The sequence below is a fragment of the Cynocephalus volans genome, chromosome 6 (genome assembly GCF_027409185.1).
Source record: "Cynocephalus volans isolate mCynVol1 chromosome 6, mCynVol1.pri, whole genome shotgun sequence".
Taxonomy (NCBI): domain Eukaryota; kingdom Metazoa; phylum Chordata; class Mammalia; order Dermoptera; family Cynocephalidae; genus Cynocephalus; species Cynocephalus volans.
In genome coordinates, this window is record NC_084465.1 from 17,892,628 (window position 1) to 17,907,834 (window position 15,207).

At 41.6% G+C, this 15,207-nt stretch overlaps 1 protein-coding gene across 3 annotated transcripts in view; it reads left to right on the forward strand.

The window, feature by feature from the left end:
* Positions 1 to 15,207, forward strand: part of ZC3HAV1 (zinc finger CCCH-type containing, antiviral 1) — a 54,717-nt gene that overhangs the window by 11,511 nt on the left and 27,999 nt on the right. For all 3 annotated transcript variants that reach the window (XM_063099231.1, XM_063099229.1, XM_063099230.1), the window contains exons 2-4: positions 6,160 to 6,295; positions 10,340 to 10,592; positions 13,863 to 15,002. In XM_063099231.1, coding sequence (XP_062955301.1) covers positions 6,160 to 6,295; positions 10,340 to 10,592; positions 13,863 to 15,002 — 1,529 coding nt within the window. The remainder of the gene's footprint in view (positions 1 to 6,159; positions 6,296 to 10,339; positions 10,593 to 13,862; positions 15,003 to 15,207) is intronic.

Here is a 15,207-nt window from a genome sequence, read left to right on the forward strand (position 1 = left end):
CCTATGTTATGCTGACAATGCTGGGCTGGGCCCAGGCCACACTTTGAGAACCCACTAGCTTAGGGAACCCCAAGAGGCCATGGGAGATGTTCATACTATTTCCTGGCTTACGCCTACTAGCACCTGGAGCTGAGATAGAAAGATCAGAAAAAAGTGGGGAGGAAGCTTCTGCTACTTTAAATCTAATCCTGACCTCCATCCAACTCTAATCGTGACCGGTCTGCTGAGCTTTGCTCTTCAGTGCTAATCATAACAAATAGTTTCTATTATTTATTGTGTCCCTACTACACTCTTTATATGATTTATGCCCATTCTCTCTGCTTGCACTCTGCTCTGAATTTGCCATTTAGTAATAACAGATCCGCAACATAACCAGCACCACTTTAGACAAGCCCAAGTACAAAACGGCGCTGCCCTCCTCCCCTTCCCTTCCCCTTCCCTTTACGAGAAGCCTCCTGACTTAAACAGAAACCCCTTTTGCTTCCGCAAGGACACAGTTCTCCACCCTGATCCACATTAGCATAATGCCTCTCCTTGATGGTATCAGCCAGCCCTTGGCACACTATATAAGCTCCACCACCCCCACACCTGGTGCTGTCCCCTCTTTTCAGGGCAGCCCCGGGCTGTTCCCCACTTTGAGCACAGCCCAGCAGATTCTTTTCCTTTAATAAAGCTTGAACGGTACCCAGTATCTCGGCTCACTTTCTTTTAAGTAATGGCTTAATATAGTCCAGAATGGCTCTTTTTTTTTTTTTCCATTTTGGTTTGGAAAAGTTTCAGATCTGTCTGTTTTTGTTTGTTTTTCCTGATTAGGTTTTTGCGTGTTCTTTGAGATCTGTGTTCATTGATCAGATCTTCCTCCTAGATGAGTCACTTTTAACTTCTCATTTTATCAGGCCTCTGTTTCAAAGTGGGATTATCATGACTACTAAATTAAATAACTAATGTAAAGTTCCTGTCACTTAGTTACTATGCGTAATAAATAAATGTTAGTTCTGTACTTCTCCCCATATAGAAGAGGAGAAGGGCCCCACCTTCGTGGCTGGTCAATATGCTGAAATTAGGGCAAAGATAAAGCCTCTAAGAGGGAATGAGAGAAGTCTAAGGAATGTGGGGAAATGGACCATGGCCTGTGAGGGAAGGGGCTGCAGGCCAGATCAAGGCTAGACGTTGATGTTACAGATTGAAGCTGGGTTCAAGGTGAGTATCACAGAATCTAGAGGAATAAGTAGTTTGCCTGAGGGTGGAGATGAGAAACAAGAAGTAAAACCAGGCTCTCAGATGGCAGTATCAGGGACCCCAGCCAGCCTAGCGTGTGCCAGGTGGGACTCTTCCTCCAGGCATGAGTAGCCTGGGTGGGCTTGGAAAAGCCTGGACACTCGGGGATCTGGGCAGAGGGGTCCCCATTAGGCTACCTGGCTGCCTTTAGTTATTTAGCGGAAGTACTGATTTCAGAAACCTTGGGAGTGTCATACCCCTCAGCTAGGACATGGCCTGTACAGGACAGGCAGGACCAATCCTGAGACTCGCTGTGACCTACTGAGGTGCTATACACTTGGCTCCATGTTCAGGATGTTTGGACAGGAGCTAAAGTGAAAGCAAAGATTCTAAATTCTGACTAACAGTTGTCAAATGTCTCAGTGAGAGGGCAGAAACTGTCCAGCGGTGGGGTGTTTTGGCAAGGTCATTTCCAGCTCAATATCAAGAAGAACATGGATGGCAATGGCCTTGGAAACAATGGAGGGCGATGCCTTATGAGGTGATGAGGCACACACACATCTATCTGGTCAAGCAGTGATAGAAGGGATTTCTGCTTTGGGTTGGAGGCTGGAGGAGATTACCTTTAGAAGATTCTCCCCCTTGATAAGGTGGAGTCTTAGCCCAGTTGCTCAGGGTTCTGGATGGTTGGGGACGGTAGGAAGCAGTTATCTGAAACTGCAGTGCAGAACCCAAAAGTGAGCAGAGAGCTGAGTTCAGCCTTATCAAGGAGCACCAGAAACAGGATAAAAGTCAGGATCACCTTGGGGGCGGCGGGGTGGGGGTGTTGGAGGGGGGAGCAACGAGAGGCCCGCCAGGGCAAACAGCTGGGATAGAGGCTGTGGCCAGAGCCTAACCAGTTGCCCTTGATTTCTCCAAGAAGCAAGGTGCCTGGGAAGGCTGGCCAGGTTTCAAGGCCTTGGCCACTGGCTGACAGGGTTGTTGAGTCTGTGATTTTTTTCTTCTGAGATTCCACTGCTAGATCTGAAGGCAATCCAGAAAGTTTCAGAAACGTTTTATACATAGGTAACAGCATTTGGTTAATTCTTAGAGAATAACTTTTACCTAGATGTTCACATTTTTAAAAAATCATCAGTTTCAATAAGATCATTTTGCGTGTCTGTTCACCGGTGACAAACAACTACAAAATAATAGTGGCAACAAATAATATTTAATACTTGGGAAATGAAGGGAAACTATTAAAAGAAAAAATTTCATTCACAATAGGAAAAACAGAACCAGACTTGAATAAATGGACAGATATTTTCTGTTCCAGAATAGATTTAGTGTAGTTAAGATGACATACAGTGGGTCCCCCCTTATCCAAGTGGGGTGAGTTCCAAGACCCCCAGTGGATTCCTGAAACCACAGATATCACCGAACCCAGTTGCCATCCATGGGAACACGTTTCTGTTCCTGTTCCCACTGCACCTTTGATGCCTTTTCCGTCTTCACTAAGCACTTACCATCATGCTCTGTGGCTGCAACTTTTACAGTGTGAGGTGTGAAAGCAAAACTAGCACAAATTTCTTTTTTCTTCCCAATTTCATGGATGGGAGATTTGTTCTTAGAGTAGATCTTAGCAACCTCAGCGTATGATTTTTTTCTTTCCTTATCAAGTCGAGAATTTTCACTTTATTAGTTAAAGGAAATTACTTTAACTAATAAAGTCAGAATTGCCAGCATCACTACTCTTGTGCTTTGGGGCTGTTGTTAAATAAGGGTGACTTAAACACCAGCACTGCGATGCTGCAATAGTTAAGCTGATAACTGAGCCAGCTACTACGTGACTAGTGAACAGGCAGCATCTACAGTGGAGGCCCTGGAAAAGGGCTGATTCACATCCTGGGTGGAGCAGAGAAGGATGGCGCAAGCTCTCATCATGCTACTCAGAACTGCACTATTTAAAATTTATGAATTGTTTTTTTCTGGAATTTTCCATTTCATATTTTCAGGCCGTGGAAAACAAAATGACCAATAAGGTGGACTGCTGTTCTTAATATCCAATCTAATTTATAGGGTTAGAAATAAGATTCCCAATATGCTATTTTATGGAATTTGACAAAACCCTAATAAAATTTCTATAGAGAAAAATAATAGTTAAGCACCCTTAAGAGTTTCTTGAAAAGGAGCATGCCAGTGATATAATAAATTACTCTGTTGATATATAAAATATGACATTTAAATTATATCGTATTGGATTCAAAGCAGAACAGTAGATTGATAAAAACACAATAGGGATTCCAATAGTTCTAAGCTTGGTAAAAGGTTAACATACAATAGTCTAGGATAACAAAAATGTTATTGAGAAAAGGTGACATAAAACACTTATGTCTTTCTCTGACATCATTTGTCATAATAAGCTCCACATGTTTTAAAGAATTAATGTTGAAAATATCTCTTTTAAAAATGAAACAAAATGGTATGTTATAGTTATCCAGCTGTGGTGGATGAATTAATTTTTTTTTTTTTCTTTTTTTGGTCTTTTTTTTTTTTTTTTAAAAAGATGACCTGTAAGGGGATCTTAACCCTTGACTTGGTGTTGTCAGTACCACGCTCACCCAGTGAGCAACCGGCCATCCCTATATGGGATCCGAACCCGTGGCCTTGGTGTTATCAGCACCACACTCTCCCGAGTGAGCCACGGGCCGGCCCTTTTTTTGGTCTTTTTTTGTGACCGGCCCTCAGCCAGTGAGTGCACCAGCCATTCCTATATAGGATCCGAACCCGCGGCGGGAGCGTCGCTGCGCTCCCAGCTCCGCACTCTCCCGAGTGCGCCACGGGCTCGGCCCTGGATGAATTAATTTTGCAAGTATTAAAGCAGTAGCCTAAATTATGAATGGTGAATTGGAAGGACCTGATCATATAAAAATTCAGCAACAGTGACCTTAATCAATTCTTGATAAAAGGGAAAACGCATAACTACTTGAAATAAGCAAGGCTGGTAAAGATTAATATTAAAAATATAAAGAACAATTGCAAATCTGCAGGTCAGTACCCATTCTCCACTATTTAAACAGTTAAAGGATATGAACAAATAGTATAAATAAGAGGAAATACAAGCATCAAGCCAACATTTGGGACTATTTCAGTGTTGCTAGTAATAAAAACATGAACTCATACAAGTATAAGTCTATTACATACCTATTCAAGTAAAAAAAGTGACAAAATTCAATGTTAATGTGCGTGTAGGGAAGTGGACACATTCCCAGATTTCTGGTTTGTTTTCTGGAGAGCAGTAGATCAAAATGAAACACAAGCTGCCAAGAAAATTATTGTGTCCTTTGAGGCGATACTACCAAAGAAATAAATCTCAGGAAAATAATGTAAGAGAAGAAAGGTTATTTACACAAAGGTAATGATAGCTGCAGTATATAGTAAAAATCTCGTCATTACCTAGCTACCTAACAACTTGATAATGGTTGTACAAACTAGGAAATATTAATATGCCCTCATATTAATAACTGTTAAAACCACAAATCTAAGGACTTTGACAATATCATATATAAAATATGTAAGTTAAAACCTGGAATGGGTTTGTTATGAGGACATTAATGACTGTCAAATTATGTTTGTCTAATGAAAGCATCAGTGGTATTAGGGTTTCTCTATAAACTGAATCAGTACTTTTTTTTTTTTTTTAACTTTTATTTTGTCGATATACATTGTGGTTGATTATTGTTGCCCCTTACCAAAACCTCCCTCCCTCCTGCCTCTCCTCCCTCCCCCCCAACAATGTCCTTTCTGTTTGCTTGTCGTATCAACTTCAAGTAATTGTGGTTGTTATATCTTCCCCACCTCCCCAGTTTTTTTTTTTTTTTTGGTGTGTGTGTGTGTGTGTGTGTGTGTGTGTGTGTGTGTGTGTGTGTGTGTGTGTGTGTGTGAATTTATATATTAATTTTTAGCTCCCACCAATAAGTGAGAACATGTGGTATTTCTCTTTCTGTGCCTGACTCGTTTCACTTAATATAATTCTCTGAAGGTCCCTCCATGTTGTTGCAAATGGCAGTATTTCATTCGTTTTTATAGCTGAGTAGTATTCCATTGTGTAGATATACCACATTTTCCTTAACCACTCATCCGATGATGGACATTTGGGCTGGTTCCAACTCTTGGCTATTGTAAAGAGTGCTGCGATGAACATTGGGGAACAGTGAATCAGTACTTTTCAGATTTCAATGTGATTATACCAAATGCCTGGTTGCCATATATGGCTTTAGTATTGGAAAGCTCAGATTATACAACAATTGTATCATCACAGAAAGTCCTTTTGGACAGGGTTGACCTAAATCATTAATGTCTTAAAGTGAAGGGGATTTAAAAAAATCTTTTTCTGTAGAGTTATTTGAAATATATGATTAAGAGCTTGTTCCGTTCCTTTGCAGTCATGAAAATATAGATATACGTAGGTATATAAGACATAGAAGAGATATAGCAACAAACAATTTCATATAATTAAAATGTTAGATAAATGGAATTCTCTTGTCCTGTTGACTTTATTTTCAGTCCATGGATGTGTTATAGTAATTTGTTCTTTGTTTCTCAATGGGCAATCATTTCTAACAGATTGGTTTTGGTTTCTTTATCATTTTTTTCCTCTTCCACCTTTCTGAGCTATACACAAATTATAATTTAATGTATACCAGGGGAGATACTGTTTAAAGAAGTAATGTAATAATTTAACATTGGGTATGTGTGTGTATGTATATAATTTGTGAAGAAAATACACCACACACCCCATCAAGCTGTTTCATAAATTTCTTTTTAAAGTTTATTCTTTAAGCAGAACCAACTTGTGTAAGCTATCAAAGGATATGGGTATTTATCTTTGCTAACTGTAAGTTTTATGGATGATTTCTTTTTCTTCTGTAAAACACTGAGAATTGTTGTATTTTCTTCCAGGAATTTATGCAAATATTCTCATGAAGTTCTCTCAGAAGAGAACTCCAAAGTCCTGAAAAATCATGAGCTTTTTGGACTTAACCAGGAGGAATTAGCAGTGCTCCTCGTCCAAAGTGACCCTTTTTTCCTGCCTGAGGTAAGTTACGATTCCTCAGTTTAAAAAGCAGGGAGAATATTATTGGCAGTGTTGTGTCATGGATATGTCAGAGTAGGAGCAGAAAAACTCAAAGTTAGCACCAGGGCTTTGCAGGTGGCAGTAAAGGCTGTTACTGAGTGACCTAAGAGATTCCAGAAATTTCTCTCCTATTTGAGATTTTATAAAAAATTGAGTCTGGAATGCCTCCTCTGCTAGGCTGCTAGGGAATCCTGTGTGCGTGAGTATGTGCTGAAGATGTAATAGGAATAGGACTAATTGATGCTTTACACCAGGGTGGCCACCTAGAAGAGGTTTGGAAGATGACAGGCTAAGCTGTTGTAACAGAGACTCCCCAAAATATAGTGATTCAAACAAAATATTTTATTTCTCTATTACTTGGTAGTCTAGATCAGGGGTCAGTAATCTAAAGCTCAGAGGCCAAATCTGACCTGCCACCTGTTTTTGTAAATAAAGATTTATTGGAACACAGCCACACCTATTCCTTTGCGTAATGTCTATGGCTGCTTTCATATCACAAGGGTTAGTTGGGTAGTTGCAACAGAGACCGAATGGCCTGCAAAGCCTAAAATACTTATCTGGTCCTTTGCAGAAAAAGTTTGCCAACTCTGTCTTTCGTGCATGTGGGCAGGCAGGTAGCCCTTGTGGTCAGGCTCCTGGACTCCACAGTGTCATCCAGGGACTCAGGCCGGTGGGTCAGTTCTGCTGTCTTCAAAATGTGGCTCCTATCTCTGGGTACCACGAGGCTGTTCTCATTGTCCCCATTTTCTAGCCAACGGGGATGTAGAGAGGAAGTAAGTGAAAGGCAGGCAGTTTTCTTTTTAAAAGATGTGATATGGACATTGTGTATAGCACATCTGCTCACATCTCATTGGCCACAGCTTATCACATGGTCACACTTCACTGAAAGCGAGTCTGAGAAATTTGGCTTCTGGGTGGTTAACTATGTGCCCACCAAAAACCTGGGAGCTTCTATTACTAGAAGAAAGGTAGTGACACTGGTGGATAATTAATAGTCTTATCCACATAGGAATATAGACTTGAGGATCAGGGGATGCATCTGAAAACAGGTATCTGGCCTGAGAAAAAGCCTTGAGTAGAGAAATTAGCCTCACACTAAAATAGAAGCACAGAAGCGTATGGCAGACTCAGATGGGGTGGGGGGAAGGGATGGAAATATGTAAACAAGGTTGAAATTCAGATGCGCTTCTATGTATGACAAGAGAGCTATTGGGGACTTCTGGAGGATTAAACACTTTTGGACTCTGAGCTCAGTGTGTTTCCATGAGGATTTAGAAAACTTATGACATGAGAGGCTCTTTTGAGTTGGCCACTGAGCTCAGGAGAGATATGAATGCAAGGCACTCTGTGTAGATTTGTCGTGGGGGGAGTAATGTACCCCATTTCCGCTCCCCACCCCATGCATTCTTCTATGTAGGTACATGGATCTCTCTTTCTCTCTCTCTGTTTCTAGAAGCTCAAGATTTAGATGTCTTGGGATATCTATGGCCCTTGTCCTGTGTGCCAGCCCAGTCCCCCATGGATACCAGCACAGGGAAAATGCCTCACACACCAACCTCATTAAAGGTCCCATTGACAAGCAGAGACACCCCATCCTTTTTCTTTTGTGTGAGGGAATGGTGAGAGGAAGACTTGTTATCACAGCTAAGAGTGTTGACTTGTGGTCCACCCTTAGTCTAACGCTAGCTTGGAGGCTTAGTAGGTTCCACCCTTAGTCTAGTGCTAACTCTGAGGCTCACTGGGTCTGATCTCTACTTCAGTTCTTCAAAAGCACCAAGGACCTGTTTCATTAGGACACACATCTATATTGAGTCCCTGGAGAGTAAGGACAGTGGCAGCTCTTCTCTTCTCCAGGGAGGAGGTTGGCAATGATGAAACTAAGAGAAGGTGCTGTTGCATGAGAGGTCCCAGAAGGGCCCACAGACCAAAGCGCTGGGAGGGTTCTCCTTGGCAAATGCTCTGGTCATCCTTTTATCAAACAGACCAAAGAAGCGGGCAGCGTCATCCAGGGCTCCCTTTCCCTAGTAAGAATTCAGTACCCATGATTAGCAGGTGGTGTGGGGAGGTTCTCACCTGAAGCTTATTTTTAGCTCACAACTTAATTTCCATTTACCACTTGTTGGGGTTAAGATTACAGACTGGGTGATTGCACTGTTTTCTGAACTAGAGGTCTGAGGAGCTGGTTTCTGTAGTTAGCCTTACTTAGTATTGTTTGTGTAAGTTTCAATTCAAAATGCTGGGCAAGAGAAGTCTCTAAAGGAGTGATTTAACTTGGGGGAGTAGAGCAGAATGTTTTCATGGGGATTTAGCAGGGAGGGGGTCAGCCAGAGTTCAGCTAGATTCCAGAATAGCTGGTCAAGGATGGTTCTCCAAGGAGGGAGGACTTAACCTTGTAGATTAGCACCCCTTGATTGGGCAATTTGGATTTTATCAGAAGGGGTGAGGAGAGAAGAGAGGGACTAAGTGCAAGAGGGAGAGTGGAGAGAAACAGCTTTGGGAGTGGAGGTGGGTGTGGGGTGGACAGGGACCTGAGAGGGCCACAGTAGAATGTTCTCAGTCACTTCATTTGCTGTTTGTTTTGCATTCTTTCAGCTAGGGTTTAGGAGTGCCTGCAAGTGTTAGCACTGTGTTAAATACTGGAGCAGCAGCGGACAAGACTCACTCCCTGCCCTAAAAACCCTAAAATATTCACCTTTTTTCACTTTGCCTTGACCTGTGAGAACATAAAAGCATCAGGCAAATGTGACTTCCTGGTATATAAATGTGTAAAATTGAAATGTGCTTATTAAAGGAAGAAGTGCTTTCATTTGTTCTGACCTAAGTAAGGCAGGAGCATTCTTGCTTAAACATCAGCGTGGTAAAAGGAATGTTACCAAGACATCATCTGAAATTGCTAATTAATTGTTCTTTGTTGCTAGAGCCTTTAGGACACTGGTTCTCAAGCTTTAGCACGCATCAGAAGCACCTGGAGAATTTGTTAAAATACAGATGGTTGAGCTCCACCTCTGGCGGTTCTGACTCTGCAGATATGGGGGAGGGCTCGAGGATTTGGATTTCTAACAAGTTTCCAGGTGGTGCTGATGGTGCTGGTCCGGGGACCACACTTTGAGAACTGCTGGTCTAGAGTATAGAATCTGGATAATAGGCTCTATAGCAATTCTATATGAATCTGGTTTTCGAAGTTGTCTATGGGGCTAAATCATTGTTACTGGAGTCTGAATCCTTGGCTTTGCCATCTAGACAAATCCCAATGAACCATGTTGATCTGGTGTACTCAGATTGTATTGGGACAACTTACAAATGTCTTAATTTTTAAAATATCTGAAGTTCAGGTTTCTTACTAATTGTATTGGTTTCCTCATTTAAAGGTTCAAACATTTATATCACACTGTATTTTGCACTACATGTTCACATATTTTGTTATTTAGTCTGCTTGGTTTAGGTAGAGCAAAAAATATTCTCATGCCACAGCAAAGGAAATGGAGGCTGGGAGTGGGCAAGTGGGTCCCTTGAGGTCACACAGCTGCTCACAGGGCCTTGGACTTTAAAAGCAGTGTCTTCCACTGCTGCATCCTATGGCTTGGCCTCAGTGACAGTATTCACTCTCCCCTCTTTTCAGTAGGAATTACATCTCTGTAAAGTTCAATATGTAAATATGTCTATTTAGATAGAAATGTAAGAATTATTTTTAGTTGATTTTTTGAGAAACTTCACATTCTGTGCCTAGCAGACAGTAAACTCTGGATTCCCCAATAGATTTTGATTCTTCCCAGAGTTATCAAATTCATCCGTATCTTTTACTTAGTCTGCAGGTCTTCTCTGCTTTAAATTAATCATCAGTTCACTGCAACTCATCAAAGATTGTGGAATATGTATGTAATTTTTTTCCCTTTGGTATAACTTTGCTTGCTTCAGAAATTTTTGTGCACTTTAGCTTTCCTTGGTGAATGTTTGACAGATAAAAGAAAGTGTTTTTTCTCTGGCTATTGTTTCTCCCTTTTGTAGATATGCAAAAGCTATAAGGGGGAGGGTCGAAAACAGATTTGCAACCAGCAGCCATCATGTGAAAGACTTCACATCTGTGAGCACTTCACCCGAGGGAATTGTAGTTACCCCAACTGCCTTCGGTCCCATAACCTGATGGACAGAAAGGTGCTGGCAATCATGAGTGAGCATGGGTTGAGCCTGGACGTGGTGAAAAACATCCAAGACATTTGCAACAACAAGCACACCCGGAAGAACCCCCCTGGGTCAAGAGGTAAGTGCTTTTTACCTTTTTAATTGTATGAACTTTCAAATAAACAGAAATAACAAGGAAGGAAAAACTAGTATAATCCTTGTACCTTGCTGTGTAGAACTGTCTTCACTTCCCTTGCAGACCTTGTCTATTTGCATACATCATTTTTACATAATTATAATCATAGTATATGTGATTTTGCAATTAGATTTTCATGCTTAGCACTATTTCTGCCCAGATTTTTAAAAAAGTTTATCATTTCTCTAAAAGCTAGTTGATAGTTATTTTTTTAATGGAAAAAAAAAAAAATTTTTTTTAGAGTCACCAGTTCTTAGTATTTTGTTCCAACTGCTTTATGTCTTTATTTATGTATATACAGATACTCAGGCACACGTTGTTGTGGGGTGAACGAATACAGGAAGCACAGAGGAATCCAAGACTGTCGTCAGTGTTGCAGTTTAATAGCTCTTTATTTTAGTGTTGCAGCTCTTTGTTCAGTGTTACAGAGCCTCTTTTTGCTTGCAAGCAAGGAGAGCACTAGGGAGCAAAAACTCCTAAACCAGTGTCTCCCAGAACAAAGGAAAAGGCCATCTTATATAGCCTAAGTTCCCACCCTTTTCCCACCCAAGTTCCCATTCAGGTCCTCTTATGTAAATGAGGGACGTAGTCCAGCTAATTTGGATTGGCTGATTATGAGACACAGTCCATTGGTCACTTGTGGAGCCTAATTTGCATCTGGCGCTTGGGAGATGTGAGACTGCTGTTATCTCACAGAGGGCAGGTGCAGGAAGCAAGCAAGCAAGCAGAGGGCAGAGTCTGCAGTTAAGGCAGTCAAGCTTAGAGTTTCTAAAACAGTTTCTCAAGTGGAAAAGGGGAAGGGCTTAACAATTAGAAAATGCTTAGGATTCCCTGCAACAATGTATAACATTTTTGTGGTTAAAGCATTTATTGTATGCAGACATGACACTTCACACCTGAATTTATCAGCATGCATCTCCTCAGAACAAGGCCATTCTCTTACATAATCACAATACAATTAATATAGAAAATGTGTCATTAATGAAAAACTATAGACAATTTAATTTATAGTCCTCAGTACTATTTCTTTAAAAATTATTTTACTTATTTTTTATAAATTGTGGTAAAATATACATAGCATGAAATTTCTCATTTTACGCATTTTTAAGTGTACGGTTCAGTGGCATTAAGTACATTCATTCACACTGCGTCTCCAGAACTTTTTCATCTTCCCAAACTGAACTCCATACCCGTTGAAGACTAACTACCAATACCCTCCTCCCCGCCCCCCAGTCCCACCCCTGCCAGGCCCTGGCAACCACCATTCTACTTTCTGTCTCTATACATTTGACAACCTTATATGTACCAGTGGAATCATACAGTATTTGTACTTTTATGACTGGCTTATTTCACTTAACATAATATCTTCAGAGTTCGTTCATGTTTTCACATGTGTCAGAATTTCCTTCCTTTTTAAGGCTGAATAATACTCCGTTGTACGTATAGACCACATTTTGTTTATCTGTTCATCTGTTGATGAGCATTGGGTTGTTTCCAGATTTGGCTATTGTGAGTAATGCTGCTGTGAACATGGGTGTACAAATATCTCTTCGTAACTCTGATTTCAGTTCTTTTGGGTATATGCTTAGAAGTGGAATTGCTGGATCATATGGAATTCTGTGTTTAATTTTTTGAGAAACCCCATACCATTTTCCATAGCAGCTGCACCATTTTTCACTTCTGCCAGCAATGCACAAGGATCCAAATTTCTCTACAGCCTTTTGCTGTTTTCTGATTTTTTGATAATAGCCATCATAATGGGTATGAAGTGATACTGTTCCTTAAGCATTTTCATATTGTATAATGGTATTAATCTCACAATTTTTAATGTCTTTATGGAGTGGCTGTAGAAGGGGTGAATTTTATGAAGGAGATAGAATATGTGATTCTAAGATTCTGTAAAAAGTAGTGAACAATTACACTTCCTTATATTTTGAAAATGATTTATAGTTTACAAGGGACTTTTACCCAAAGTATCTCATCATTGTTTCTTATAGCAAAATCATGAAGAAAGTCAAATATATCATTTATTGGCCTTACTTAAGGGGTAAGGAAACTAAGACTCAAACATTTTAAATGACTTTTATTGCAAACAGACTTAAATCATTTTTAAAAGAATACACAGTAATACGAAGAGGAAATAAAAAGTAACATTTTCAAAGCCTCACACCACTAGAAAGCTGCAGAGCTCACAGTTTCTGATTCTGTATCTAATGTTTCTCCCACAGCACATACTCTCTGAACAGGAGGGTGCTGGAGGGATGGTTTTTGGTGTAGTTTTCCAGTGTAAATTTATTGTGTGTGAGAAAGATCTGTATAATCACGTCTAGTTAATCTACTGAGTCAACCATTTTGTTGACAGGAGGAGGATGTTTGCTTTTGCTATATAACTGCTGCTGCCCCTGTGTTTGGAAGAGAAAGGACTTTCTTCTACCCCTTTCCCACACACAGTAGCACAACTCACACACAGGCGCACGCACGCGCACACACGCACACACACACGTTGCATGCTGCACGCACGCGCACACACACACACACACACTCACTCTCACAAACACATGCCCGCTCCTTCCTCCCTCCTTGCTTCCGGGAGAGTGTGACTCATCAAGTTTCTAGAGAAAGGCCAAGTCCCTCCAGGCCACTGCTTTGTCAATTTTGACTTGACATTAAGTTTGGGCATGGGGGGAGCTAGATGAAGAAATCTGGAAACACAAAATCCCACCTTTACAATGTAGTTTCATTTTCTGTTTAAGTACAGTATTGTGAATCTTCAAATCATCATGTATGCCCATATCACAATATGGGCAAAATGTAAATGATTTTGGAAAATCCTCCCTGATTTTCCCTAGTCCATCTCTCCATTCACCATAGTGGTGAATATTGATTTGGAACCATGGGCTAGTGGACAGACCCATCTAAAAGGTTTGGGGTTTGGGGGCTACGTCTGAATCCGAGAAGAGAACCAGTGACCAGGGTCTGACCTTTATCCTAGGTCATGGCATGACGTTCTCTGCTGTGCTAGCAGAATGGCAAGATTCCATCATTGTCATAACCACCCTTCCTCAAGATTTTTACACACCAAATTAGGACAAGCGATTCAATAGAACTTGGGTAGCAAAGCTGGAAAAGCTAAGAGAAGCAATAGTAGTAAGAACTCAATCACATTAACTCTAATTTTCATTATTTTGTTTTGTTCTGGTTTTCTTTTTCTAGCTCCTTCCTCACATCGTCGAGCCATGGCATATAGAGATAGAAGCAAAAGTAGGGAACGATTCTTTCAGGGCAACCAAGAACTTCTTCCATCTGCCTCAGATGCTGATCAGAGGTCCTGCACACCCAGTCCAGATCAAATGGGCCGCAGGGCTCCCCTGGATGACATGCCTGTAGATGATCTCACCCGCAAGTTCACGTATCTGGGGAGCCAGGATCACTCTCAGCCTTCCTCAGTCTCGTCTAAGCCTGCCAGTCTTGGAGGAACAGGTCAAGTGGGAGCAAGCCAGAAGTTATTGGTGAATGGCAGTTCAGAGGACCTCTTTTATGGGAATCAAGGCAACACATCTGTTGCTTCTGATTCAACACCAGCCTCCTACTGGAAGGGCTCCACATCTTGGCAGAATGACCAAGGCACTGGGAGAGAGAGTGTGTTTTCTTCAATTCGTTCAGCTGCCCACCCCCCTCTTGGTTCAGCACAAACGCCTGAAGCTGCAGCCACCAGAAAGAATACAGGTGTGCTTTCCTCGGACCGCAGGAGCTTCGAGGGCAAAAGTAGGACTCAAGACATCCAGCATGCCCCTCTTTTTAATAATTACGCTGATGGAGTGGCCACAGACATAACTTCCACAAGATCTTTAAGTTACAGAACCACAGCCGGTGGTCGGAGAGAAATATCATTATCTAGGAATCAGGACACTGGAACTACTCTCCGGGATGTCCAGACCACTGGCAAAGTTACAGATGGTGATGACCAAGGAGTGGTATTTGTGAATGACAAATACACAGGGAAGATGTTTTGGGCTAGTAAATCTGTCCACAATGCACGAAATGGCTCGCGTCAAGTTACAGATGAAACTACTGATGTCGATAAAATTGGTGCCACTGGTTTTGGCTTAATAACGGCAGTCACTGGGGAAAAAGCTCTGTCACGCTCTGCAAGTCAGAGTCTGGAGAGCCAGTTCCCGGCCACACGTGGGGAAGCCACCGGCCCTGCACAAGTCATTGGTGTGCCTCCGTCACCTTCTCCACCTTCGTCAGGCAACAGAGCTGCAGCCGGTGGGACCCTTGGTCAGAACTCTGCCCAAGTCTCTGTTAGCCCTGCCAGTGAGCACATAAGGAGAATTTCAGGCTCTGCTCAGCGTAAGTCACCGAAGGACAAAGGGGCCCCCATGGCTTGAGTCTGCAGCAGAGCAGCTGTGGCTGGCAGGTTCTCCTTAGATGCTCCCCAGTGGTGATCAGAAGGCATAGAGTTAGAGGATTTAGGGTAACAGGTGGAGACTGATGTACGAAGTCTGGGAAAAACTAACCAGTAGAACCACATGGAGTAAGCTGCTACATCTATTGA